General features: G+C 48.7%; 2 protein-coding genes across 2 annotated transcripts; both read left to right on the top strand.

Moving 5' to 3' along the window:
- Positions 1-14,094: 14,094 nt before the first annotated feature.
- LOC138367441 (uncharacterized) lies at positions 14,095-15,147 on the top strand. Its single transcript, XM_069329096.1, has one exon. The coding sequence runs from the start codon at positions 14,095-14,097 to the stop codon at positions 15,145-15,147; it is 1,053 nt and encodes a 350-aa protein (XP_069185197.1).
- A 344-nt stretch (positions 15,148-15,491) lies between these two features.
- Positions 15,492-17,420, top strand: LOC138367440 (uncharacterized). The gene has a single exon (XM_069329095.1). It carries the CDS (start codon positions 15,492-15,494, stop codon positions 17,418-17,420), a length of 1,929 nt encoding a protein of 642 aa, XP_069185196.1.
- The last annotated feature ends 8,707 nt before the right edge of the window (positions 17,421-26,127 follow it).

Here is a 26,127-nt window from a genome sequence, read left to right as displayed (position 1 = left end):
GCTTCCACTTATGTCCTTGTACCGTCTGCCTCTGTGTGGGGGACCTACCGTGTACCGTGTACCGTGTGCCTCTGTGTGGGGGACCTACCGTGTACCGTGTGCCTCTGTGTGGGGGACCTACCGTGTACCGTCTGCCTCTGTGTGGGGGACCTACCTTGTACCGTCTGCCTCTGTGTGGGGGACCTACCTTGTACCGTCTGCCTCTGTGTGGGGGACCTACCTTGTACCGTCTGCCTCTGTGTGGGGGACCTACCTTGTACCGTCTGCCTCTGTGTGGGGGACCTACCGTGTACCGTGTGCCTCTGTGTGGGGGACCTACCGTGTACCGTCTGCCTCTGTGTGGGGGACCTACCGTGTACCGTCTGCCTCTGTGTGGGGGACCTACCGTGTACCGTCTGCCTCTGTGTGGGGGACCTACCGTGTACCGTCTGCCTCTGTGTGGGGGACCTACCGTGTACCGTCTGCCTCTGTGTGGGGGACCTACCTTGTACCGTCTGCCTCTGTGTGGGGGACCTACCGTGTACCGTGTGCCTCTGTGTGGGGGACCTACAGTGTACCGTCTGCCTCTGTGTGGGGGACCTACCTTGTACCGTCTGCCTCTGTGTGGGGGACCTACCGTGTACCGTCTGCCTCTGTGTGGGGGACCTACCGTGTACCGTGTGCCTCTGTGTGGGGGACCTACCGTGTACCGTCTGCCTCTGTGTGGGGGACCTACCGTGTACCGTCTGCCTCTGTGCGGGGGACCTACCGTGTACCGTCTGCCTCTGTGTGGGGGACCTACCGTGTACCGTGTGCCTCTGTGTGGGGGACCTACCGTGTACCGTCTGCCTCTGTGTGGGGGACCTACCGTGTACCGTCTGCCTCTGTGTGGGGGACCTACCTTGTACCGTCTGCCTCTGTGTGGGGGACCTACCGTGTACCGTCTGCCTCTGTGTGGGGGACCTACCTTGTACCGTCTGCCTCTGTGTGGGGGACCTACCGTGTACCGTGTGCCTCTGTGTGGGGGACCCACCGTGTACCGTCTGCCTCTGTGTGGGGGACCTACCTTGTACCGTCTGCCTCTGTGTGGGGGACCTACCTTGAACCGTCTGCCTCTGTGTGGGGGACCTACCGTGTACCGTCTGCCTCTGTGTGGGGGACCTACCGTGTACCGTCTGCCTCTGTGTGGGGGACCTACCGTGTACCGTCTGCCTCTGTGTGGGGGACCTACCTTGTACCGTCTGCCTCTGTGTGGGGGACCTACCGTGTACCGTCTGCCTCTGTGTGGGGGACCTACCTTGTACCGTGTGCCTCTGTGTGGGGGACCTACCGTGTACCGTCTGCCTCTGTGTGGGGGACCTACCTTGTACCGTCTGCCTCTGTGTGGGGGACCTACCTTGTACCGTCTGCCTCTGTGTGGGGGACCTAGCGTGTACCGTCTGCCTCTGTGTGGGGGACCTACCGTGTACCGTCTGCCTCTGTGTGGGGGACCTACCGTGTACCGTCTGCCTCTGTGTGGGGGACCTACCTTGTACCGTCTGCCTCTGTGTGGGGGACCTACCGTGTACCGTCTGCCTCTGTGTGGGGGACCTACCTTGTACCGTCTGCCTCTGTGTGGGGGACCTACCGTGTACCGTCTGCCTCTGTGTGGGGGACCTACCTTGTACCGTCTGCCTGTGAGACATGTGACCTACCATGTACCGTCTGTTAGTGTTAATTAAACTCATTTGAATTCAGCTTAAATAATAAAATTAATTATGCAAAAGAAGTTGTGATAATAAAATGTCACTCGTGAAATATTTAAGAAAGACTCAAGAACGTACACCATCATCAAGAACTATTTACAGTGATTCTTCAAGATTGCTGCACTGCCTTGGCATCCTGCTCTATGTCGAAATTGGGTTCATCACTATTGTGAGTTATGAAGGTCACTCTTAGACACTGCATGAATGCTTTCGTCAGTACCTTCGTCGGGAGGCTGATAAGGCCAGGGGTCGTCATTAGCGTCCTTCTGTCTCATCGCCTGCAACTTCCCCTTCACCATTTCCTCCTCCAGTGATAATATCACCAGCCTGGCGGCGTGTTCCTTGGTCCGTTGCTCAGAGTCTTGCTTCAGTATGGTCATCCTAAGATGGTGCTCCTCCTGCGCCAGCCTCAGCATCTTCATGTGCAGTTCTGGACAACAACAGAGGGAGAGAGCGCGGGGCGGCACTCCACCACTTCCTTCCTCGGGCAACATCTCCCTCCCACTTTCTAATTTTGGTTTCTTTGTTGCTGGAAATATCTTCTCTGACATTTGATCGTCTCCTGAAGCCAGCGAATGGCAGGAAAAGGAGTTAATCGGACTAATCACGTCACTCTGATGGTGACGTGACCTCGTCAGAAAGCTTGTCGGGAGAGCTTAAGGGTTCTGGGTTCACTCTTGATATCTACTTCAGTCAGTCCTTCTTTCAGCGACACTTGCATCACCTGAGGACACAACCCATGTAACTAAGCTTCATTCAACCACTCAAAGATTTGAAGTACTTCTGTATGCTAGTACTTCAGACTGGTTAATAATAAAATAGTAAAGAACCCTTTAAACTTTAAAGAAGTTTAAAATAGTAAAGAACTTAATTACCTCTTGTGAAAATCACGAAGAGTTGTTTAGTCAGAGATGATTTGTTTTTGGTATTGAGGCTGGTATTTTCTAAATTGATTCCATGTACAGTATGTCTAACCATCCTGTGAGATGGGAGTATTAGATAAACTTATAGCTAGTTTTTTATCTACACTGTGTAATATTCCATATAGAATAGGGTAGCAGCACATTGCTGTGTATACCTAATCTTCTTAATAAAAAAATCAGTAATAAAGATTTTAAATTATAGTTTGTATTATTACAAATACAGTACTGTATTATCCATATTAAATCATGTTGACCATGGATCATTAAGATCTCATGTTGATATGTAATAGTCATATTTCTTTTGAACTGCTAATCCATGCTAATCATTCATTAAATTGTGCATTATGTCTCAATTTTTTACTTACTTGGATATACTGTACAGTACAAAAAGATAGGATAAAAATAAACCAGTAATATTTTTTTCATTATATTTTTCATTTAAATAACTGCATCAATATTTTTACAGCTGACAGGATTTGTTTTACCATACAGGTGCATTATTTGTTAAAAAAAAATTTGGTTTATTGTTACACACAATGGTGCTACATAGCCTTCCCAGCTTGGTGCCTTCTTTTAATACTTACTGATTAAAAAATAAATAATAAATACATTTTACTCAGGAAAAGTACATACAGTTGATTTACAAACATAATGTTGGATTTATAGACAGAGCTAGTACATACAATACCTAAAGCCACTAATACTCATAGCATTTCGGGCAAGGTGTGGGAGAAAAAACACTTAGACTAAAACTTAATAGTAATCGGGATTAGGTATAAATTGTGTTGAAAGAAGGAATAAAAGATACAAAAAGGGGGGTTAACATAGCATAAATCAGCAATTGCACATGTTGGTGAACAGCGTTGTTTAAAAAATAGCAAGACATGGGTTGACATTTAGGAGGTAAGTTAGGTTACATGGAGTTAATTAAGCAGTACTTGGTTTAACTCCAAAACTGGTTGAGAGAGGTACAGCCATTGACATGATTCGGGAGGTCATTCCACATTCTGGGTCACTTGATTTGTAGAACACTTCTAGTTTGGTTACACACAGCCAAATTGTGTAACAGGAAGAGGTCTTGGACACAAATTTGTTCCATGCTAAATGTATAGGAATCAGCTGAGTATTCCTCAAATAAAATAAGTTGCCTCAGTTTATAAGGTAAATAAAATAAGCATTTCTCAAATAAGTAGCTGCCTCACCTCACTGCCTTACTGCTACATAGCCTTCCCGGCATGGTGCCTTCTTTTGGTAATTACTTGTTCCACACCCAAATTGTATAACAGGAAGAGGTCTTGGACCCCTACTTCCCTCTCTCTTTTTTAATAGTCTATATAGTCATAATTATAGCTTTAAGTATTCAATGAATAAAGTTCTTGACATTTTTACCCTTCTCCTTACCTAACATCATTTGTGCAGCATATTTTTATTTTATGTCTCACCCAGATTTAATTTCAAAATAAAACCAAACTAAATAAATTAGAAATGGGTATGTATAGCTAAGGTACACCCTTACTAATAGGTAAACAGGGGCATTTGGTGATATTAAATGATCCCATCAGGCAGGGCTCATCATCTTCTGTCATATTTCATGTTCACCACTGTTTATTTACTTAATAACTACGGGTATAATATCTTGCTATTATAAAACTAATTCTACTATCATAAAAGACATATTTACTTTAAGTTTCAAGCAAAGAATGCATATATAACTAACACGAAGGACTCCTCTTCACGAGATTCAATTTTTATAATCTTTTGTTTATGTTCCGAAATCTTAAAATCGATCCCAGTGTTATGTAGTAGAGAAAAATTGAGTTATATCCAGTTTACGTAAAGCTACGAGTGGTCGAAACCACACTTAGATCTCGGAATGAACTTACGAAGGTTTTTCCACTTAGTGTAGCTACCTGAATACGGACGTAGCCGCCACGAAGGCGCTAAGAAGGAAAACATTCGTAGCTAAGAAGAAAAACCTTCGTAAGTACCTTCCTGAATCTGGTCCCAGAGTAGCAGGAGCAAAACAGCTCCTAATTCTCCCTTGGACAGCGGTGTCACAGGAATTAAGTGCTTCTGTTATCGACACGCAACTACGTCTACTATAAGGGAAGTGTATTACCGAAACCCGTTTCTTATCTAGTCATATCTGGCCAGTTATGCTAGGGGATATAGGGCGAACTAGTTAGCACGCACGAGAGCGACTTAACCCAGGTAATTATCCCTTGGTCTTTATCTTATAAATAATATACCAATATTTCCTCTGGTATAGCTGTCATATATATATAGGATTCCTGCTATTACAGTAAGTGCCCTTTGACGGAAACAATTGAAGAGGAAGCAAGAATTAATCCTAGTAAACCAGTACATGGTGATGATGCTAGACCCTCAACTGTGAGGATTATTTGGTGTCATCATCCGTGGACCAGGCCTACCATTCAATAAGATAAGACCTCCCAATTTTCATTACTAATATATATAGTTTAATAATGTAGTTTGATTGGCTACATATATATAAATTTAATATAACCCTCCCCCCCCCAATATGCAAGGAGTCGATTTGTGAGAATATTGCAGAAATACAGTCCACTAAACATCATACAAATTGCTATCGAAATATATAAATTAACGTATATTTAAATTATATATAAATTCATATAAATTAAATAAATATTATTCTCACAAGTCGGTTCCCCACACAACAAACCGTGACTCAGTTCCAGGACAACTTCCCCACCAACCCCCACCAACCCCCACCAACCCCCACCAACCCCCACGCGTTGCCCCCCCCCCCCTCCTTGCCAAAGGACTCTCCATCCCCCCGCCCTCTCCTTCACCCTACTTGGAACACACGCCGCCCCTTCCTCCCTCCACACCTGCAACACTGCCGCCCACGCCTCCTGTAGGCGCCGTGGGCGGCAGCGTTCCCATATATAAGGGTGCAGGAGACTCCTTGCGGCTTTCCTCTAAACTTTACGATGAAAAACTTGTGTACGAAAGGATTTGTCGCCTCATTCATGAAATTCTTCGAGCGAGAACGAACGAGCAGAGTTGGCAACCACCTTGGTCATCACAGCCATGTTGATGATGGGGTCATGTTGATGATGGGTCATGTTGATGATGGGGTCATGTTGATGATGGGGTCATGTTGATGATGGGTCATGTTGATGATGGGGTCATGTTGACGATGGGCCATGTTGATAATGGGGTCATGTTGATGATGGGTCATGTTGATGATGGGCCATGTTGATGATGGGGTCATGTTGATGATGGGTCATGTTGATGATGGGCCATGTTGATGATGGGTCATGTTGATGATGGGCCATGTTGATGATGGGTCATGTTGATGATGGGGTCATGTTGATGATGGGCCATGTTGATAATGGGTCATGTTGATGATGGGCCATGTTGATGATGGATCATGTTGATGATGGGCCATGTTGATGATGGGCCATGTTGATAATGGGGTCATGTTGATGATGGGTCATGTTGATGATGGGGTCATGTTGATGATGGGTCATGTTGATGATGGGGTCATGTTGATGATGGGTCATGTTGATGATGGGGTCATGTTGATGATGGGTCATGTTGATGATGGGGTCATGTTGATGATGGGGTCATGTTGATAATGGGGTCATGTTGATGATGGGTAATGTTGATAATGGGGTCATGTTGATGATGGGTCATGTTGATGATGGGCGATGTTGATGATGGAGTCATGTTGATGATGGGGTCATGTTGATGATGGGTTATGTTGATGATGGGGTCATGTTGATGATGGGTCATGTTGATGATGGGTCATGTTGATGATGGGTCATGTTGATGATGGGTCATGTTGATGATGGGTCATGTTGATGATGGAGTCATGTTGATGATGGGTAGTGTTTATGATGGGTCATGTTGATGATGGGTCATGTTGATGATGGGTCATGTTGATGATGGGTCATGTTGATTATGGGCCATGTTGATGATGGAGTCATGTTGATGATGGGGTCATGTTGATGATGGGTCATGTTGATAATGGGGTCATGTTGATGATGGGTCATGTTGATAATGGGGTCATGTTGATGATGGGTCATGTTGATGATGGGTCATGTTGATGATGGGTCATGTTGATGATGGGGTCATGTTGATGATGGGTCATGTTGATAATGGGGTCATGTTGATGATGGGTCATGTTGATAATGGGGTCATGTTGATGATGGGTCATGTTGATGATGGGTCATGTTGATGATGGGTCATGTTGATGATGGGTCATGTTGATTATGGGCCATGTTGATGATGGAGTCATGTTGATGATGGGGTCATGTTGATGATGGGTCATGTTGATGATGGTAGTGTTGATGATGGGTCATGTTGATGATGGGCCATGTTGATGATGGGTCATGTTGATGATGGGGTCATGTTGATGATGGGTCATGTTGATGATGGGTCATGTTGATGATGGGTCATGTTGATGATGGGTCATGTTGATGATGGGTCATGTTGATGATGGGGTCATGTTGATGATGGGGTCATGTTGATGATGGGTCATGTTGATGATGGGTTATGTTGATGATGGGTCATGTTGATGATGGGGTCATGTTGATGATGGGCCATGTTGATAATGGGTCATGTTGATGATGGGCCATGTTGATGATGGATCATGTTGATGATGGGCCATGTTGATGATGGGCCATGTTGATAATGGGGTCATGTTGATGATGGGTCATGTTGATGATGGGGTCATGTTGATGATGGGTCATGTTGATGATGGGGTCATGTTGATGATGGGTCATGTTGATGATGGGGTCATGTTGATGATGGGTCATGTTGATGATGGGGTCATGTTGATGATGGGGTCATGTTGATAATGGGGTCATGTTGATGATGGGTAATGTTGATAATGGGGTCATGTTGATGATGGGTCATGTTGATGATGGGCGATGTTGATGATGGAGTCATGTTGATGATGGGGTCATGTTGATGATGGGTTATGTTGATGATGGGGTCATGTTGATGATGGGTCATGTTGATGATGGGTCATGTTGATGATGGGTCATGTTGATGATGGGTCATGTTGTTGATGGGTCATGTTGATGATGGAGTCATGTTGATGATGGGTAGTGTTGATGATGGGTCATGTTGATGATGGGTCATGTTGATGATGGGTCATGTTGATTATGGGCCATGTTGATGATGGAGTCATGTTGATGATGGGGTCATGTTGATGATGGGTCATGTTGATAATGGGGTCATGTTGATGATGGGTCATGTTGATAATGGGGTCATGTTGATGATGGGTCATGTTGATGATGGGTCATGTTGATGATGGGTCATGTTGATGATGGGTCATGTTGATGATGGGGTCATGTTGATGATGGGTCATGTTGATAATGGGGTCATGTTGATGATGGGTCATGTTGATAATGGGGTCATGTTGATGATGGGTCATGTTGATGATGGGTCATGTTGATGATGGGTCATGTTGATGATGGGTCATGTTGATTATGGGCCATGTTGATGATGGAGTCATGTTGATGATGGGGTCATGTTGATGATGGGTCATGTTGATGATGGTAGTGTTGATGATGGGTCATGTTGATGATGGGCCATGTTGATGATGGGTCATGTTGATGATGGGGTCATGTTGATGATGGGTCATGTTGATGATGGGTCATGTTGATGATGGGTCATGTTGATGATGGGTCATGTTGATGATGGGTCATGTTGATGATGGGGTCATGTTGATGATGGGGTCATGTTGATGATGGGTCATGTTGATGATGGGTTATGTTGATGATGGGTCATGTTGATGATGGGTCATGTTGATGATGGGTTATGTTGATGATGGGGTCATGTTGATGATGGGTCATGTTGATGATGGGTCATGTTGATGATGGGTCATGTTGATGATGGGTCATGTTGATGATGGGGTCATGTTGATGATGGGTTATGTTGATGATGGGGTCATGTTGATGATGGGTCATGATGATGGGTCATGTTGATGATGGGTCATGTTGATGATGGGGTCATGTTGATGATGGGTTATGTTGATGATGGGGTCATGTTGATGATGGGTCATGATGATGGGTCATGTTGATGATGGGTCATGATGATGGGTCATGTTGATGATGGGTCATGATGACAATCATAAAGATAGCAGTGAGGTTGATGATAGTCTTGAGCTTAATTGATGACTGCATCACAAAGCAGAATTGCGAGGGTTGAGAGATGGAGAGGCAGCGTCCTTCTCAATGAGAGGTAAGACATGTCTCACCACACCGGTCCGTGAGACATGTCTCACCACACCGGTCCGTGAGACATGTCTCACCACACCGGTCCGTGAGACATGTCTCACCACACCGGTCCGTGAGACATGTCTCACCACACCGGTCCGTGAGACATGTCTCACCACACCGGTCCGTGAGACATGTCTCACCACACCGGTCCGTGAGACATGTCTCACCACACCGGTCCGTGAGACATGTCCCGAGGTACTGGCTCCTGGTGGCTCTCAGGGAGACGAAACCTGAGAGGGAAGAGCAAGTACAGAGAGAGGAGAGAGAACCTCAAGGAAGAAGAGAAAGATTACCTCAAGGAAAGAGGAGGAGGAGGAGCTGAGACAGCTTCAATGTTAAAGGGTTGTCGAATCACTAGGATTCATGCCCTCTGTGCTCGAATGTGGTAACATGATGCTGATGGAGGGGCTCCCAGGGCATCAAGAAGTCATTAAGCTGGAGAAATACACCCCGCAAATTCTCGCTACACGCTTATCCGCGCTCGGGAACTGGCGACCAGGAATCTAGTCACCACCCCGCTCACGTCCTTCTCCCTCCCCTCACTCCCTTCCTACCGTCCCAAAGTAGGGACGGCAGGGAGGGAGGGTCTTCCTGACCTGAGTCGCAGGTCAGGAAGGACCGAGAGTGTCCACTACGGTGATGGAAGCGACCGAGGAGAGAGCAGGTACCGAGAATGACAAGATGGAGAGAGAGAGCCATACAAACCCTAACGTCACACCGGCAAGTGTGACGGACCTCATGAGAGTTAGGGTACGATGGACTTGAATTTGATTTGGTGTCAATCGACGACGACGATGAGAAGTGGTGCGGATGGTACAGTGATGAGAGGGAGATGGGTACCTGGGGACACAGAGATATGCTGTGTTGGGGAGAACTGGGAACGTACCTCACATACTCGGCTAACACGATATTGACAGATTAAGGAAATTGGACGCTGGTGACTATTGTGTGGTGACCCCCTTAAGCATAGACCTGTTGGGTTACTGGACCACACTTCTAGTTAAGCGAAGGCGCATAAGTGAACAAGGAAAAGACCATAGTCTTAGTGGTGGGCAGACGCCAGCAGATGGTGTATGGTTGGTGGTAGAATGAGGTGTTCTATCTGCACCCCCTACTGGAACATTACATGTTCCACCACCCTGTACCACACCAACACCCACACCACCACCCACACCATCACCCACACCACCACCACCCACACCATCACCCACACCATCACCCACACCACCACCCACACCACCACCCACACCATCACCCACACCACCACCCACACCATCACCCACACCACCACCACCCACACCACCACCCACACCATCACCCTCACCACCACCCACACCACCGCCCACACCACCACCCACACCACCACCCACACCATCACCCACACCACCACCACCCACACCACCACCCTCACCACCACCCACACCATCACCCTCACCACCACCACCCACACCACCACCCTCACCACCACCCACACCATCACCCACACCATCACCCACACCACCACCCACACCACCACCACCCACACCACCACACACACCACCACCCACACCATCACCCTCACCACCATCCCCATCACCACCCACACCATCAGAGAGGCATAGATGAAGGGAAGTATAGAAGTGGGAAATACAGTGAGAGGTATGAAAGCAGGCGGGCTGTCCGCCTTGCTGACACGATGTGTGGGTGTTGGCAGCTAAGCTAAGCTGGCTCCCTCTTGTCAGGGAGCTGTGAGTGTGTGTGAGGTTCTTTGCATGTGTTTCACCATATATGGATGTCTATAGATGAATACTGTGTAGCAATCATATATACACACTCCTATGCTTCCACACATGTTGTTCTGTTTAAGGCTCTTTATTATTATTATTTATTGAGTTATTCATACATACACATTTCTATATATGCCTATATACTTATGCATATACACAACTATACACATATACACATACATAAATACATACATACTCAATTTTTTTAATTATTGGAGGAAGGATGTCTGGTCAGTATTTCATCTGGGAATTATGTACTGTGGCGGGGGGGGGGGGTGTCGGAAAATCCGACACCATTTAATAATATTACATACAGGCAGATAATATTGCTGCATTGTATTCACAAGTTACCCATAGAAAGTGGAATTTTCCGTCTATAGAAAACGGGATATCATTGCCACATACTATTATAAATTCACCAGCTATTCTGCTGGGAATTATTCTTAAATACATTAGTCTTTGGACTTTACCATCATAAAAACATCTCATATAAATTAACTTAATTATCAATATTAAAATAAAGTAAATGTGACCCTTCTATCACTTTCTGATATCTGGACAATGTAGGCCAGTAGAGTAGTGAGGAGGGAGTGGTCAGCCATTGTTGTTTAAGACCTGAGGCGCACGGGAGCAAACGGCTCCTGTTAATTTCTCTTGGACGAAGTGTTACGGAAACCAAAGGTCTTCCATCATCAACACTCTGTCAACAAATACAAGGAAAGTGTTCTGCCGAAACCCATTTATCTAATCATTTTTGGCCATTAATGTCAGTAGATAGGGCAAACCAGTTAGAATGCGAACAGCCTCTTAATAAAAGGTAATTAAGCCTTGGTCTTTATAATTCATTGTACAGTGTTTTCTCTGATATAGCTGTCTTATATTAGGATTCTGGCTTTTAGCTAGCGCTCTTTTGACAGGTCAAGAAGAGGAAGCAAGTTTGTGTATCAGTTACCAGGGTGATGGATGCTGCCTCACAGAGGATAATTTGGTGTCTACATCCTAGTTATATCTGGTGAACCAAGCCTGCTGTATAATAAGATAAGGAACCTCTTCAATGTATACTAATATAAGTAGTTTAATACTGTAGTTTGATTGGCTGCACATATATAAATTCAATATAACCCCCCCCCCTTAATGTGTAGTGGATCGATTTGTGAGATTATTGCAGAAATACAGTCTACTTAACATCCTACCAATTGCTATCAAAATATATAAATTAACAAATATAAATTTCATATAAATTAAATTAAATATAAATCTCACAGGTCGGTTCCCATATTATTTGGTCCTTCGAACCGGATTATTTGGTACCTTGAACCCACATTATTGGTCATCTTCGAGTCGGATGACAGATTATTTGGTCATCTTAGTACCGGATGAACCAGTTAACCAGTGGATTCATTAAATATACTAGTGCAGTGTGATTTATACAAAGCCAGTCAAAGACGGCGGAGCTGCTTCACACGAGGAAATTTGGTGTCTACATCCTAGTTATATCTGGTGAACTAAGCCTGCTGTATAATAAGATAAGGAACCTCTTCAATGTATACTAATATATGTAGTTTAATACTGTAGTTTGATTGGCTGCACATATATACATTCAATATAACCCCCCGCCCCCCTAATGTGTAGAGGATCGATTTGTGAGATTGCAGAAATACAGTCCACTTAACATCATACAAATTGCTATCGAAATATATAAATTAACGTAAATATAAATTCTATATAAATTCATACAAATTAAATAAATATAAATCTCACAGGTCGGTTCCCACAGGGGGTTTGCATCTAGTAAATCGCGGATTTTGGGCCACCAGCTGTGGGAGCGGGGCGTCTCATCTTGGGCCACCAGCTGTGGGAGCGGGGCGTCTCATCTTGGGCCACCAGCTGTGGGAGCGGGGCGTCTCATCTTGGGCCACCAGCTGTGGGAGCGGGGCGTCTCATCTTGGGCCACCAGCTGTGGGAGCAGGACATCTCATCTTGGGCCACCAGCTGTGGGAGCGGGGCGTCTCATCTTGGAGCAATCTTTCTAACATTGGGTCCTCTAACATTTCGATGGTGTTCCACACCCTGATGGCTTGGTGCTGTAGTCTGATGTTTAGTCTGATCATATGGTGGACGGTGTTTTGCTGCTCTCCTTAGCGCCTTATTTTGCACTGCTTGCAGTTTCTGTATGTTAGTTTTCTTTAAGGTGTGTATTGGTACTGGCGCGGGGGGGGGGGCGGTACTCTAGATGCGGCTGAACTAGAGCCTTTTATAGGTGGATCTGAATGTTTGTACTGAGGCTTCTGAATCTCCTCAGTTTTCCTAAGGCTGCTTTGGCTTTGTTTAGTCGGTCCCTTACATGAGTTTGTATCCCTGTTCTATTTATCATGAGTCCCAGTATTCTGCCTACCTCCGCATATTGGATCGGATGGTTGTCAAGGATAATGGGGGTCCGGGTTTCTTTTCGCAATGTGTATTATCTGAAACTTTTGTTTGTTGGTGCTGATTTTCCATTGCTTCTCAAAGTTGTTTATGAGTTCAATTGCTGCCTTGGTCTTGTCGGCTAGTAGCGGCTTTGATGGTCCCGGTTGGCATATTATTTAGGTGACATCGTCAGCATATGTGATGTGTTCTCCATGTTGGGGTTGGGGTAGGTCAGCTGTATATATGTTGAATAGAGTGGGGGAGAGGCAGCTTCCTTGTAGTACTCCACTTTTCAGTTCTATGACGTCACCCAAGTAGCTGCTGATATTAAGCCTAGCAGTTCTGTTGTCTATAAAGCTGCATAGAGAGTAGCAGTAAATCTCTCAGGAAGCCCTAGTTCAGATATCTTATATTTTAGGCCTGTGTGCCACACTTTGTCGAAGGCTTTCGAAACGTCTCTAAGCTGTATATTACACTGATCTTTTTTCGACACTGCGTTGGCTATATGCTGGTAGATCAGGACTATAGCTGTATGGGCCCCTCTGCGGTGTCTAAACCCATGCTGCCTGGTGTTATACTTCCCTTCCTCTTCCATGTACTTCACGAGTGTCAGATTAATTATTTTTTCGAATATTTTACCTGGTACTTCGAGGAGGGAAATTGGCCTGTAGTTTTCAGTTTGGGTTGGGGGTTTACCTGGCTTGGGGCTTAATCTTATTGTGGCATTCTTGAAGTATGTGGGGAATAGTCCAGATGCAAGAGCTGCATTTACTATACATGTGTATTGATGGAGTACAATCACTGGTAGGTTGGATAATACCATCTTATTTATCTTGCTGTTGCCCGGCACATTGTTCTTGAAACCCATAATTTTTTTATGGACCTCTGCAGTGGTTATGTGTTTCATGAGGTGGTTCCCCGTAGACACTGAGGGGGAACGCCCCCCCCCCCCTTCACACCTGGAGGCTGGAGGCGGGTCTACACACAGCGAGTAATGAACCACTTGGATCACCACCCAGGCGTGGATCACCACCCAGGCGTGGGTCACCACCCCGGCGTGGGTCACCACCCCGGCGTGGGTCACCACCCCGGCGTGGGTCACCACCCCGGCGTGGATCACAACCCCCGGCGTGGGTCACCACCCCCGGCGTGGATCACCACCCCCGGCGTGGGTCACCACCCCGGCGTGGATCACCACCCCCGGCGTGGATCACCACCCCCGGCGTGGATCACCACCCCGGCGTGGATCACCACCCCCGGCGTGGATCACCACCCCCGGCGTGGATCACCACCCAGGCGTGGGTCACCACCCCGGCGTGGATCACCACCCCCGGCGTGGATCACCACTCAGGCGTGGATCACCACCCCCGGCGTGGATCACCACCCAGGCGTGGATAACCAACCCGGCGTGGATCACCACCCCCGGCGTGGATCACCACCCCCGGCGTCGATCACCACCCCCGGCGTGGATCACCACCCCCGGCGTGGATCACCACCCAGGCGTGGGACACCACCCCGGCGTGGATCACCGCCCCCGGCGTGGATCACCACCCAGGCGTGGATCACCAACCCGGCGTGGATCACCACCCCGGCGTGGATCACCACCCCGGCGTGGGTCACCACCCCGGCGTGGATCACCACCCAGGCATGGATCACCACCCCCGGCGTGGATCACCACCCCCGGCGTGGATCACCACCCCCGGCGTGGATCACCACCCCCGGCGTGGGTCACCACCCCCGGCGTGGATCACCACCCCCGGCGTCGATCACCACCCAGGCGTGGATAACCAACCCGGCGTGGATCACCACCCCCGGCGTGGGTCACCACCCAGGCGTGGATAACCAACCCGGCGTGGATCACCACCCCGGCGTGGATCACCACCCCCGGCGTGGGTCACCACCCCCGGCGTGGATCACCACCCCCGGCGTGGATCACCACCCCCGGCGTGGATCACCACCCCCGGCGTGGATCACCACCCAGGCGTGGATCACCACCCCCGGCGTGGATCACCACCCCCGGCGTGGATCACCACCCAGGCGTGGATAACCACCCCGGCGTGGATCACCACTCAGGCGTGGATCACCACCCCCGGCGTGGATCACCACCCCGGCGTGGATCACCACCCAGGCGTGGATCACCACCCCGGCGTGGATCACCACCCCGGCGTGGATCACCACCCCCGGCGTGGATCACCACCCCCGGCGTGGATCACCACCCAGGCGTGGATCACCAACCCGGCGTGGATCACCATCCCGGCGTGGGTCACCACCCCAGGCGTGGATCACCACCCCCGGCGTGGATCACCACCCCCGGCATGGATCACCACCCCCGGCGTGGGTCACCACCCCCGGCGTGGATCACCACCCCAGGCGTGGATCACCACCCCCGGCATGGATCACCACCCCAGGCGTGGATCACCACCCCCGGCGTGGATCACCAACCCCGGCGTGGATCACCAACCCCCGGCGTGGATCACCACCCCCGGCGTGGATCACCACCCCCGGCGTGGATCACCACCCCCGGCGTGGATCACCACCCCAGGCGTGGATCACCACCCCCGGCGTGGATCACCACCCCCGGCGTGGATCACCACCCCCGGCGTGGATCACCACCCCCGGCGTGGGTCACCACCCCCGGCGTGGATCACCTCCCCAGGCGTGGATCACCACCCCCGGCGTGGATCACCACCCCCGGCGTGGGTCACCACCCCCGGCGTGGATCACCACCCAGGCGTGGATCACCACCCCCGGCGTGGGTCACCACCCCCGGCGTGGATCACCACCCCCGGCGTGGATCACCACCCCCGGCGTGGATCACCACCCCCGGCGTGGGTCACCACCCCCGGCGTGGATCACCACCCCAGGCGTGGATCACCACCCCCGGCGTGGATCACCACCCCCGGCGTGGGTCACCACCCCCGGCGTGGATCACCACCCAGGCGTGGATCACCACCCCCGGCGTGGGTCACCACCCCCGGCGTGGATCACCACCCCCGGCGTGGGTCACCACCCCCGGCGTGGATCACCACCCCAGGCGTGGATCACCACCCAGGCGTGGATCACCACCCCCGGCGTGGATCACCACCCCCGGCGTGGATCACCACCCCCGGCGTGGGTCACCACCCCCGGCGTGGATCACCACCCCCGGCGTGGGTCACCACCCCCGGCGTGGATCACCACCCCGGCGTGGGTCACCACCCCCGGCGTGGATCACCACCCCCGGCGTGGGTCACCACCCCCGGCGTGGATCACCACCCCGGCGTGGGTCACCACCCCCGGCGTGGATCACCACCCCAGGCGTGGATCACCACCCCCGGCGTGGGTCACCACCCCCGGCGTGGATCACCACCCAGGCGTGGATCACCACCCCCGGCGTGGGTCACCACCCCCGGCGTGGATCACCACCCCCGGCGTGGGTCACCACCCCCGGCGTGGATCACCACCCCAGGCGTGGATCACCACCCAGGCGTGGATCACCACCCCCGGCGTGGATCACCACCCCCGGCGTGGATCACCACCCCCGGCGTGGGTCACCACCCCCGGCGTGGATCACCACCCCCGGCGTGGGTCACCACCCCCGGCGTGGATCACCACCCCCGGCGTGGGTCACCACCCCCGGCGTGGATCACCACCCCAGGCGTGGATCACCACCCAGGCGTGGATCACCACCCCCGGCGTGGATCACCACCCCCGGCGTGGATCACCACCCCCGGCGTGGGTCACCACCCCCGGCGTGGATCACCACCCCCGGCGTGGGTCACCACCCCCGGCGTGGATCACCACCCCGGCGTGGGTCACCACCCCCGGCGTGGATCACCACCCCTGGCGTGGGTCACCACCCCCGGCGTGGATCACCACCCCGGCGTGGGTCACCACCCCCGGCGTGGATCACCACCCCCGGCGTGGGTCACCACCCCCGGCGTGGGTCACCACCCCCGGCGTGGATCACCACCCCGGCGTGGATCACCACCCCCGGCGTGGATCACCACCCCCGGCGTGGATCACCACCCCCGGCGTGGATCACCACCCCCGGCGTGGATCACCACCCCCGGCGTGGATCACCACCCCCGGCGTGGGTCACCACCCCCGGCGTGGGTCACCACCCCCGGCGTGGGTCACCACCCCCGGCGTGGATCACCACCCACAACATTAAACATATGGTGTAATCCTCCCCGAGTACGGCCCCGCCCACGCTACCCGTCCCTGGTGGTGTTTACCCATGCTAGTGACGTCATTAAAGGCCACTTGCATCCATCATACTCTGGCCGTGACGTCACGCCGCTCCCCCTGCTGTACTGCCATGTTTCCTCGCCCACGTAATTAAAAAACCCAAAATATATATCAGCATTAAGTAGTTTTACTGCAAATAGGAACTTATTTACAAGAAAAGGCGCAGAGGACGGGATACTTGTGAAGAGCCGTAGTAAAGCCCTCTGAGGCCTGGCCTGGTCTCCTCCTCATGCCCGGGAAATAAAGGCAGCCGCCACAGCCATTCATAGGTTCATTCATGCCGGCAAGAGTTGACATGAATGACAGGACGGCGCCTACTACACCACAGTTGCCACACGCCGCCACACGCTACCCCGACCACAGGGGTGGAGTGGGGGGCTGGGGCTGAGGGGGAAAGGGAGGGGGAGGAGAACGGGGAGAGGACAAGTGGAGGGGAATGGGAGGAGGGGGGGCGAGAGAGTAATTGAGGCAGGATGGCCCGAATGAGCAGTCTCTCGACGTATGTGGAGCGTGTCCCCCTATTCCTCTTTTGTACTCTCAGCTACACCCCCTACACGACCCCCATCACACCCCCCTACACAACCCCCCCTCCTACACACGTTACCTACACATCCCTACACACATTGACACATTGACAGGATGACACACATTGACAGGGTGGACAGGGTGGTTCGTCCCGGGACTGAGAGGAATGAGCTACGAGGAAAGGCTAAAGGAGCTGAAACTCACATCCCTGGAAAACAGAAGAGTAAGGGGAGACATGATAACAACCTACAAAATTCTCAGGGTAATTGACAGGGTAATTGACAGAGAGGACAAAGACAAACTCTTCAGCACGGGTGGGACACGAACAAGGGGGCACAAGTGGAAACTTAGTACCCAGATGAGCCACAGAGACGTTAGAAAGAATTTTTTCAGTGTCAGAGTAGTTAATAAATGGAATGCTTTAGGCAGTGATGTGGTGGAGGCTGACTCCATACACAGTTTCAAATGTAGATATGATAAAGCCCAGTAGGCTCAGGAATCTGTACACCAGTTGATTGACAGTTGAGAGGCGGGACCAAAGAGCCAAAGCTCAACCCCCGCAAGCACAATTAGGTAAGTACAATTAGGTGAGTACATACACACACACACACACCCCACTTGTTGATTGACGGTTGAGAGGCGAGACCAAAGAGCCAGAGCTCAACCCCCTCAAGCACAATTAGGTGAGTACACACACACACACACACACACACACACACACACACACACACACACACACACACACACACGAGAGGCAGGCGGGGGTGGGGGGAAAGGTCCTAGAATGGATAAGGAACTACCTAACAGGAAGGAGCCAAAGAGTTACGGTAAGGGGCGAGAAGTCGGACTGGCGAACAGTAACAAGTGGAGTACCACAAGGATCGGTGCTGGGACCAATTCTATTTCTTGTGTATGTTAACGACATGTTTACAGGCGTAGAGTCCTACATGTCGATGTTTGCGGATGATGCAAAGTTGATGAGAAGAGTTGTGACAGATGAGGATTGCAGGATCCTCCAAGAGGACCTGAACAGATTGCAGAGATGGTCAGAGAAATGGCTACTAGAATTCAACACGAGCAAATGTAAAGTTATGGAAATGGGACTAGGAGATAGGAGACCAAAGGGACAGTACACAATGAAGGGGAACAGCCTACCTGTAACGACGCGTGAAAGAGACCTGGGGGTGGACGTAACACCTAATCTATCTCCTGAGGCACATATTAATAGGATAACGACAGCAGCGTACTCTACACTGGCAAAAGTTAGAACATCATTCAGAAACCTAAGTAAGGAGGCATTTAGGGCGCTTTACACTGCCTACGTAAGGCCAGTCTTAGAGTATGCCGCCTCATCATGGAGTCCCCATCTGAAGAAGCATATAATGAAACTGGAAAAGGTTCAGAGGTTTGCAACGAGACTCGTCCCAGAGCTACGAGGGATGGGGTATGAAGAGCGCCTGAGGGAACTGTGCCTTACGACACTAGAAAGAAGAAGGGAGAGGGGGGACATGATAGGAACGTATAAGATACTCAGAGGAATTGACAGAGTGGACATAGACGAAATGTTCACACGGAATAGTAACAGAACGAGAGGACATGGATGGAAGCTTGAAACTCAGATGAGTCACAGAGATGTAAGGAAGTTTTCTTTTAGCGTGAGAGTAGTGGGGAAATGGAATGCACTTCAGGAACAGGTTGTGGAAGCAAATACTATTCATAATTTTAAAACCAGGTATGATAGGGAAATGGGACAGGAGTCATTGCTGTAAACAACCGATGCTCGAAAGGCGGGATCCAAGAGTCAATGCTCGATCCTGCAAGCACATATAGGTGAGTACATATAGGTGAGTACACACACACACACACACACACACACACACATTATAGTCGTAGTCATATATTCAAAAATTATAGTCGTAGTCATATATAATCCACCACCAAATGACAGAAGACCTAGACAGGAATATGATAGAAACAACATGGCCACCATTAACATAATAGAAAGAGCAGCTTCTGTTGCTAGCAGGAATGGATCTGGACTACTAATTATGGGAGACTTCAACCATGGGAAGATAGATTGGAAGAACAGTGACCCGCATGGAGGACCAGAAACATGGAGAGCTAAGCTGCTGGACGTGGCAACAAGAAACTTTCTAAGCCAGCACACCAAAGAACCAACAAGAATGAGAGGAGAAGATGAACCAGCAATGCTTGATTTGATATTTACCCTAAATGAATGGGATATAAGGGAAGTTAAAATGGAAGCACCCTTGGGAATGAGTGACCACAGTGTATTGAACTTTGAGTACCTGGTAGAGCTAGGACTTATCTCCCCCCAAAAAGAACTAGGAATCAAAAGGCTGGCATACCGAAAGGGGAATTATGAACAGATGAGAAGTTTCCTAAGTGAAATACCTTGGGACACAGACCTCAGAGACAAGTCTGTACAGGGTATGATGGACTATGTTTCCCAAAAGTGCCAGGAGGCAGAAAACAGGTTCATCCCGGCCCAAAGGGAAAAATCCTAGAAGCAACAGAAGAATCCATGGTATAATAGGGCATGTATGGAAGCGAAGAAACTGAACAAAAAGGCGTGGAGGAACTTCCGGAATAACAGAACACCAGAAAGCAGAGAGAGATACCAGAGAACCAGGAATGAGTACGTCAGGGTGAGAAGAGAAGCAGAGAAAAATTTTGAAAATGATATAGCAAACAAAGCCAAGACCGAACCAAAGCTACTCCACAGTCACATCAGAAGGAAAACAACAGTGAAAGAACAGGTATTGAAACTTCGAACAGGCGAGGACAGGTATACAGAGAATGACAGAGAGGTGTGTGAGGAACTCAACAAGAGGTTCCAGGAGGTCTTCACAATAGAACAGGGTGAGGTCACTGTGCTAGGAGAAAGGGAGGTAAACCAGGCGGCCTTGGAGGAGTTCGAAATTACGAGAGAGGAGGTCAAGAGACACCTGCTGGATCTGGATGTTAGAAAGGCTGTTGGTCCAGATGGGATCTCACCATGGGTACTGAAAGAGTGTGCAGAGGCACTTTGCTTGCCACTCTCCATAGTGTATAGTAAGTCACTAGAGACGGGAGACCTACCAGAAATATGGAAGACGGCGAATGTGGTCCCAATATACAAAAAGGGCGACAGACAAGAGGCACTGAACTACAGGCCAGTTTCCTTGACTTGTATACCATGCAAGGTGATGGAGAAGATCGTGAGAAAAAACTTGGTAACACATCTGGAGAGAAGGGACTTCGTGACAAATCGCCAACATGGGTTCAGGGAGGGTAAATCTTGCCTTACAGGCTTGATAGAATTCTACGATCAGGTGACACAGATTAAGCAAGAAAGAGAGGGCTGGGCGGACTGCATTTTCTTGGATTGTCGGAAAGCCTTTGACACAGTACCGCATAAGAGGCTGGTACATAAGCTGGAGAGACAGGCAGGTGTAGCTGGTAAGGTGCTCCAGTGGATAAGGGAGTATCTAAGCAATAGGAAGCAGAGAGTTACGGTGAGGGGTGAGATCTCCAATTGGCGTGAAGTCACCAGTGGAGTCCCACAGGGCTCTGTACTCGGTCCTATCTTGTTTCTAATATATGTAAATGATCTCCCGGAGGGTATCGATTCATTTCTCTCAATGTTTGTGGACGATGCTAAAATTATGAGAAGGATTAAAACAGAAGAGGACTGTTTGAGGCTTCAAGAAGACCTAGACAAGCTGAAGGAATGGTCGAACAAATGGTTGTTAGAGTTTAACCCAACCAAATGTAATATAATGAAGATAGGTGTAGGGAGCAGGAGGCCAGATGCAAGGTATCATATGGGAGAGGAAATTCTTCAGGAGTCAGAGAAGGAAAAAGACTTGGGGGTTGATATCACGCCAGACCTGTCTCCTGCAGCACATATCAAGCGGATAACATCAGCGGCATATGCCAGGCTGGCCAGCATACGAACGGCATTCAGAAACTTGTGTAAAGAATCATTCAGAACTTTGTATACCACATATGTCAGGCCAATCCTGGAGTATGCAGCCCCAGCATGGAGTCCATATCTAGTCAAGGATAAGACTAAACTGGAAAAGGTTCAAAGGTTTGCCACCAGACTAGTACCCGAGCTGAGAGGTATGAGCTACGAGGAGAGACTACGGGAATTAAACCTCACTTCGCTGGAAGACAGAAGAGTTAGGGGGGACATGATCACCACATTCAAGATTCTGAAGGGAATTGATAGGGTAGATAAAGACAGTCTATTTAACACAAGGGGAACACGCACAAGGGGACACAGGTGGAAACTGAGTGCCCAAATGAGCCACAGAGATATTAGAAAGAACTTTTTTAGTGTCAGAGTGGTTGACAAATGGAATGCATTAGGGGGTGATGTGGTGGAGGCTGACTCCATACACAGTTTCAAATGTAGATATGACAGAGCCCGATAGGCTCAGGAATCTGTACACCTGTTGATTGACGGTTGAGAGGCGGGACCAAAGAGCCAGAGCTCAACCCCCGCAAACACAACTAGGTGAGTACACACACACACACACACACACACACACACACACACACACACACACACACACACACACACACACACACACACACACACACACACACACACACACACACACATTTAGGGCGGAAAGGGGAGGGAGGCATTTAGGAAGGACTTCCCTTCTAAATGAAGGGAGGCATTTAGAGCACTATACACTACCTACGTGAGACCAGTCTTAGAGTATGCCGCCTCATCATAGAGTTCCCATCTGAAGAAACACATAAGGAAACTGGAAAAGGTTCCGAAGTTTGCAACGAGACTCATCCCAACGTTACGAGGGATGGGGTATGAAGAGCGCCTGAAGGAACTGAGACTGACTCCGGTCCTATTTAACTATCATAACTAGTTTTAAAATTATGGATAGAATTTGCTTCCACAAACTGCTCCTTCAGTGCATTCCATTTTTTCCAATACTCTCACAATAAAAAAAACTTCCTAACATCTCTGTGACTCATCTAAGTTTCCAGCTTCCACCCATGTCCCCTCATTCTGTTACTATTCCATGTGAACATTTCGTCTATGTCCACTCTATCAATTCCCGAGTATTTTATACGTTCCTATTATATCCCCCCTCTCCCTTCTCTTTTCTAGTGTCATAAGGCTCAGTTCCTTCAGGCGCTCTTCATACCCCATCCCTCGTAACGCTGGGACGAGTCTCGTTCTAAACTTCTGAACCTTTTCCAGTTCCTTATGTGTTTCTTCAGACGGGGACTCCGTGATGAGGCGGCATACTCTAAGACTGGCCTCACGTAGGCAGTGTAAAGCGCCCTAAATGCCTCCTTACTTTGGTTTCTGAATGATGCCTTCACATTTGCCAGTGTAGAGTACGCTGCTGTCGTTATCCTATTTATATGTGCCTCAGGAGATAGATTAGGTGTTACGTCCACGCCCAGGTCTCTTTCTCGCGTCGTCACAGGTAGGCAGTTCCCCTTCATTGTGTACTGTCCCTTTGGTCTCCTATCACCTAGTCCCATTTCCATAACTTTACATTTGCTCGTGTTGAACTCCAGTAACCATTTCTCTGACCATCTCTGCAACCTGTTCAAGTCCTCTTGGAGAATCCTACAGTCCTCATCTGTCACAACTCTTCTCATCAACTTTGCGTCATCCGCGAACATCGACATGTAGGACTCTACTCCTGTAAACATGTCGTTAAAATATATTAGAAATAGAATTGGTCCCAGCACCGATCCTTGAGGTACTCCACTCGTTATTGTTCGCCAGTCTGACTTCTCACCCCTTACCGTAACTCTCTGACTCCTTCCCGTTTTGTAGTTCCTTATCCATGCTAGGACCTTTCCTTTCACCCCGCCTGCCTCTCGAGCTTGAACAACAGTCTCATGTGTGGTACTGTATCAAAGGCTTTCTGGCAGTTCAGAAATATGCAGTCTGTCCGACCTTCTCTGTCCTGTCTTATCCTCGTTATTTTATCATAGAATTCCAAAAGGTTCGTTAGGCAAGATTTCCCTTTCCAGAACCCATGTTAATGTTTGTTCACAAACCTAATGTTCTCCAGGTGTGCAACCAGTTTTAGCCTAATTATTGTTTCAAGTATTTTACAGGGGATGCTTGTCAATGATACAGGTCTATAGTTAAATGCCTACTCCCTATCGCCTTTCTTGAAAATCGATATAACATTTGCCCTCTTCCAGCAATTGGGCAATTCTCCCGACAAAAGTGATTAATTAAAGATAGGCACGCTGAGGGCCTGCGCTGCCTCTCTTAGTATCCACGGTGATACTTTGCCTGGTCCAGCCGCTTTAGTTGCATCCAGTGTTGTCAACTGTTTCATTACCTCCTCTGCTGTCACCTTCATATCTGATAATCTTTCATCTAGGGTAATCTCTTCCAACAATTGGAGCTGCTCAGGCTCGGTTGTGAACACTCCATGGAAACTGGCATTAAGTGCCTCGCAGATTTCCTTGTCACTTTCTGTATATGCCCCCTCTGTCTTCCTTAGTCTTGTCACTTGGTCGTTTACCGACATTTTTCTTTATATATGGTTGTGTAGTAATTTAGGTTGCTTTTTCGCTTTGGTCGCAATATCGTTCTCATAATTTCTTTCCGATGCTCTTCTTATGATAATGTAATCGTTCCTAGCTCTGTTGCATCTGATCCTGTTGTCTTCTGTCCTTGTGGGAACCGACCTGTGAGATTTATATTTATTTAATTTATATATTTCGATAGCAATTGGTATGATGTTAAGTGGACTGTATTTCTGCAATATTTTTCACAAATCGATCCTTACACATTAGGGGTGTGTATATTAAATTTATATATATGCAGCCAATCAAACTACAGTATTAAACTACATATATTAGTAAATTAAAATTGAGGAGGTTCCTTATCTTATTGTATAGCAGGCTTAGTCCACCAGGTATAACTAGGATGTAGACACCAAATTATCCTCGTGAGAGGCTAGCTTCCAACACCCAAGTAACTGATGTACCAAGATTAATTCTTGCTTCCTCTTCTTGTTCCTGTCAAAGGGCACTAGCTGTAAGCAGAAATCCTAATATATGACAGCTATATCAGAGAAAACACTGTATATTATATAGGATAAGGACCAAGGCTTAATTACCTGTGTTGAGTCGATCGTTCGTGTTCTAACGGGTTCGCCCTATATCTACCTAACATTAACTGGCCAGAAATGATTAGATAAACGGGTTTCGGTAAGACACTTCCCTTGTGGTTGTTGACAGCGTGTTGAGGATGGCAGAACACTTATGTCGATCTCCATACCACTTCGTTCAAGTGAAATCATAGGAGCTGAATTTGCTCCACGACTCTGGTCTAACAAACAATGGCTGACCTCTCCCCTACTGACGCCTTGGCTCTCCTTGTCCAATGTCAATAAGTGATAGAAGGGTCACATTTACTTTATTTTGATACTGATAATTAAGTTAACTCAAATGAGATGTTTTATGATGGTAAAAGTTCAAAGACTAATGTATTTAAGAATAATTCCCAACAGAATAGCTGGTGAATTTATAGTACTATGTGGCAATGATATCCCGTTTTCTATTGACGGAAAATTCCACTACAAGCTACATTTTCTATGGGTAACTTGTGTATACAACACAGCAGCAATATTATCTGCCTATTGTATGTAATATTATCAAATGGTGTCGGGTTTCCCAACAGTCCTTTGTCTTCTGTACTTCCTCCACTCCCGCCTGCTGGCCATTTTTGCTTCCTGACACTGTCTATTAAACCATGGGTTATTATATTCCCTCTTATTTTTTCCTTTACTGTTGGTATAAATCTCTCTTCGGCCTCCTGGCATTTCCGTATGACCAGGTCCATCATATCTTGGACTGTTTTTCTCTAATTTCTTCCTCCCACTGGACTTCTCGCAGATAGTCCCTTATCCTCCTGCAGTCCCCTTTCCTGTAGTCAACTCTCCTTTCCCAGACCTCTTGTCCCATGGTCAGAAGTTTGAATTCCATCATGTAGTCAAAGACTAGGACACAATGGTCACTGGCCCCAAGAGGTATTTCATGCTCCAAATTCTCGATGTCTTCTACGTTCTGGGTGAAAGTCAGGTCTAATAGGCTCGGTGCATCTCCTCCTCTTTCCCTTGTGTCTTCCTTCACATGTTGTGTTAGGAAATTCCTGTCTATAACATCTACTAACTTTGCTCCTCACGTTTCTTCCCCTCCATGGGGATTCTTTGATTCCCAATTTATCTGTCATTGATTTAGGTTCCCCCCCCCC

This window comes from Procambarus clarkii, chromosome 22 (assembly GCF_040958095.1).
Source record: "Procambarus clarkii isolate CNS0578487 chromosome 22, FALCON_Pclarkii_2.0, whole genome shotgun sequence".
NCBI lineage: Eukaryota > Metazoa > Arthropoda > Malacostraca > Decapoda > Cambaridae > Procambarus > Procambarus clarkii.
Note: the sequence above shows the minus strand (reverse complement) of the source record. Positions and strands in the feature narration are given on the sequence as shown.

Coding starts and splice junctions, on each gene's coding strand:
- LOC138367441 (XM_069329096.1), top strand. CDS start 14,095: ATGAACCACTTGGATCACCACCCAGGCGTGGATCACCACCCAGGCGTG.
- LOC138367440 (XM_069329095.1), top strand. CDS start 15,492: ATGGATCACCACCCCAGGCGTGGATCACCACCCCCGGCGTGGATCACC.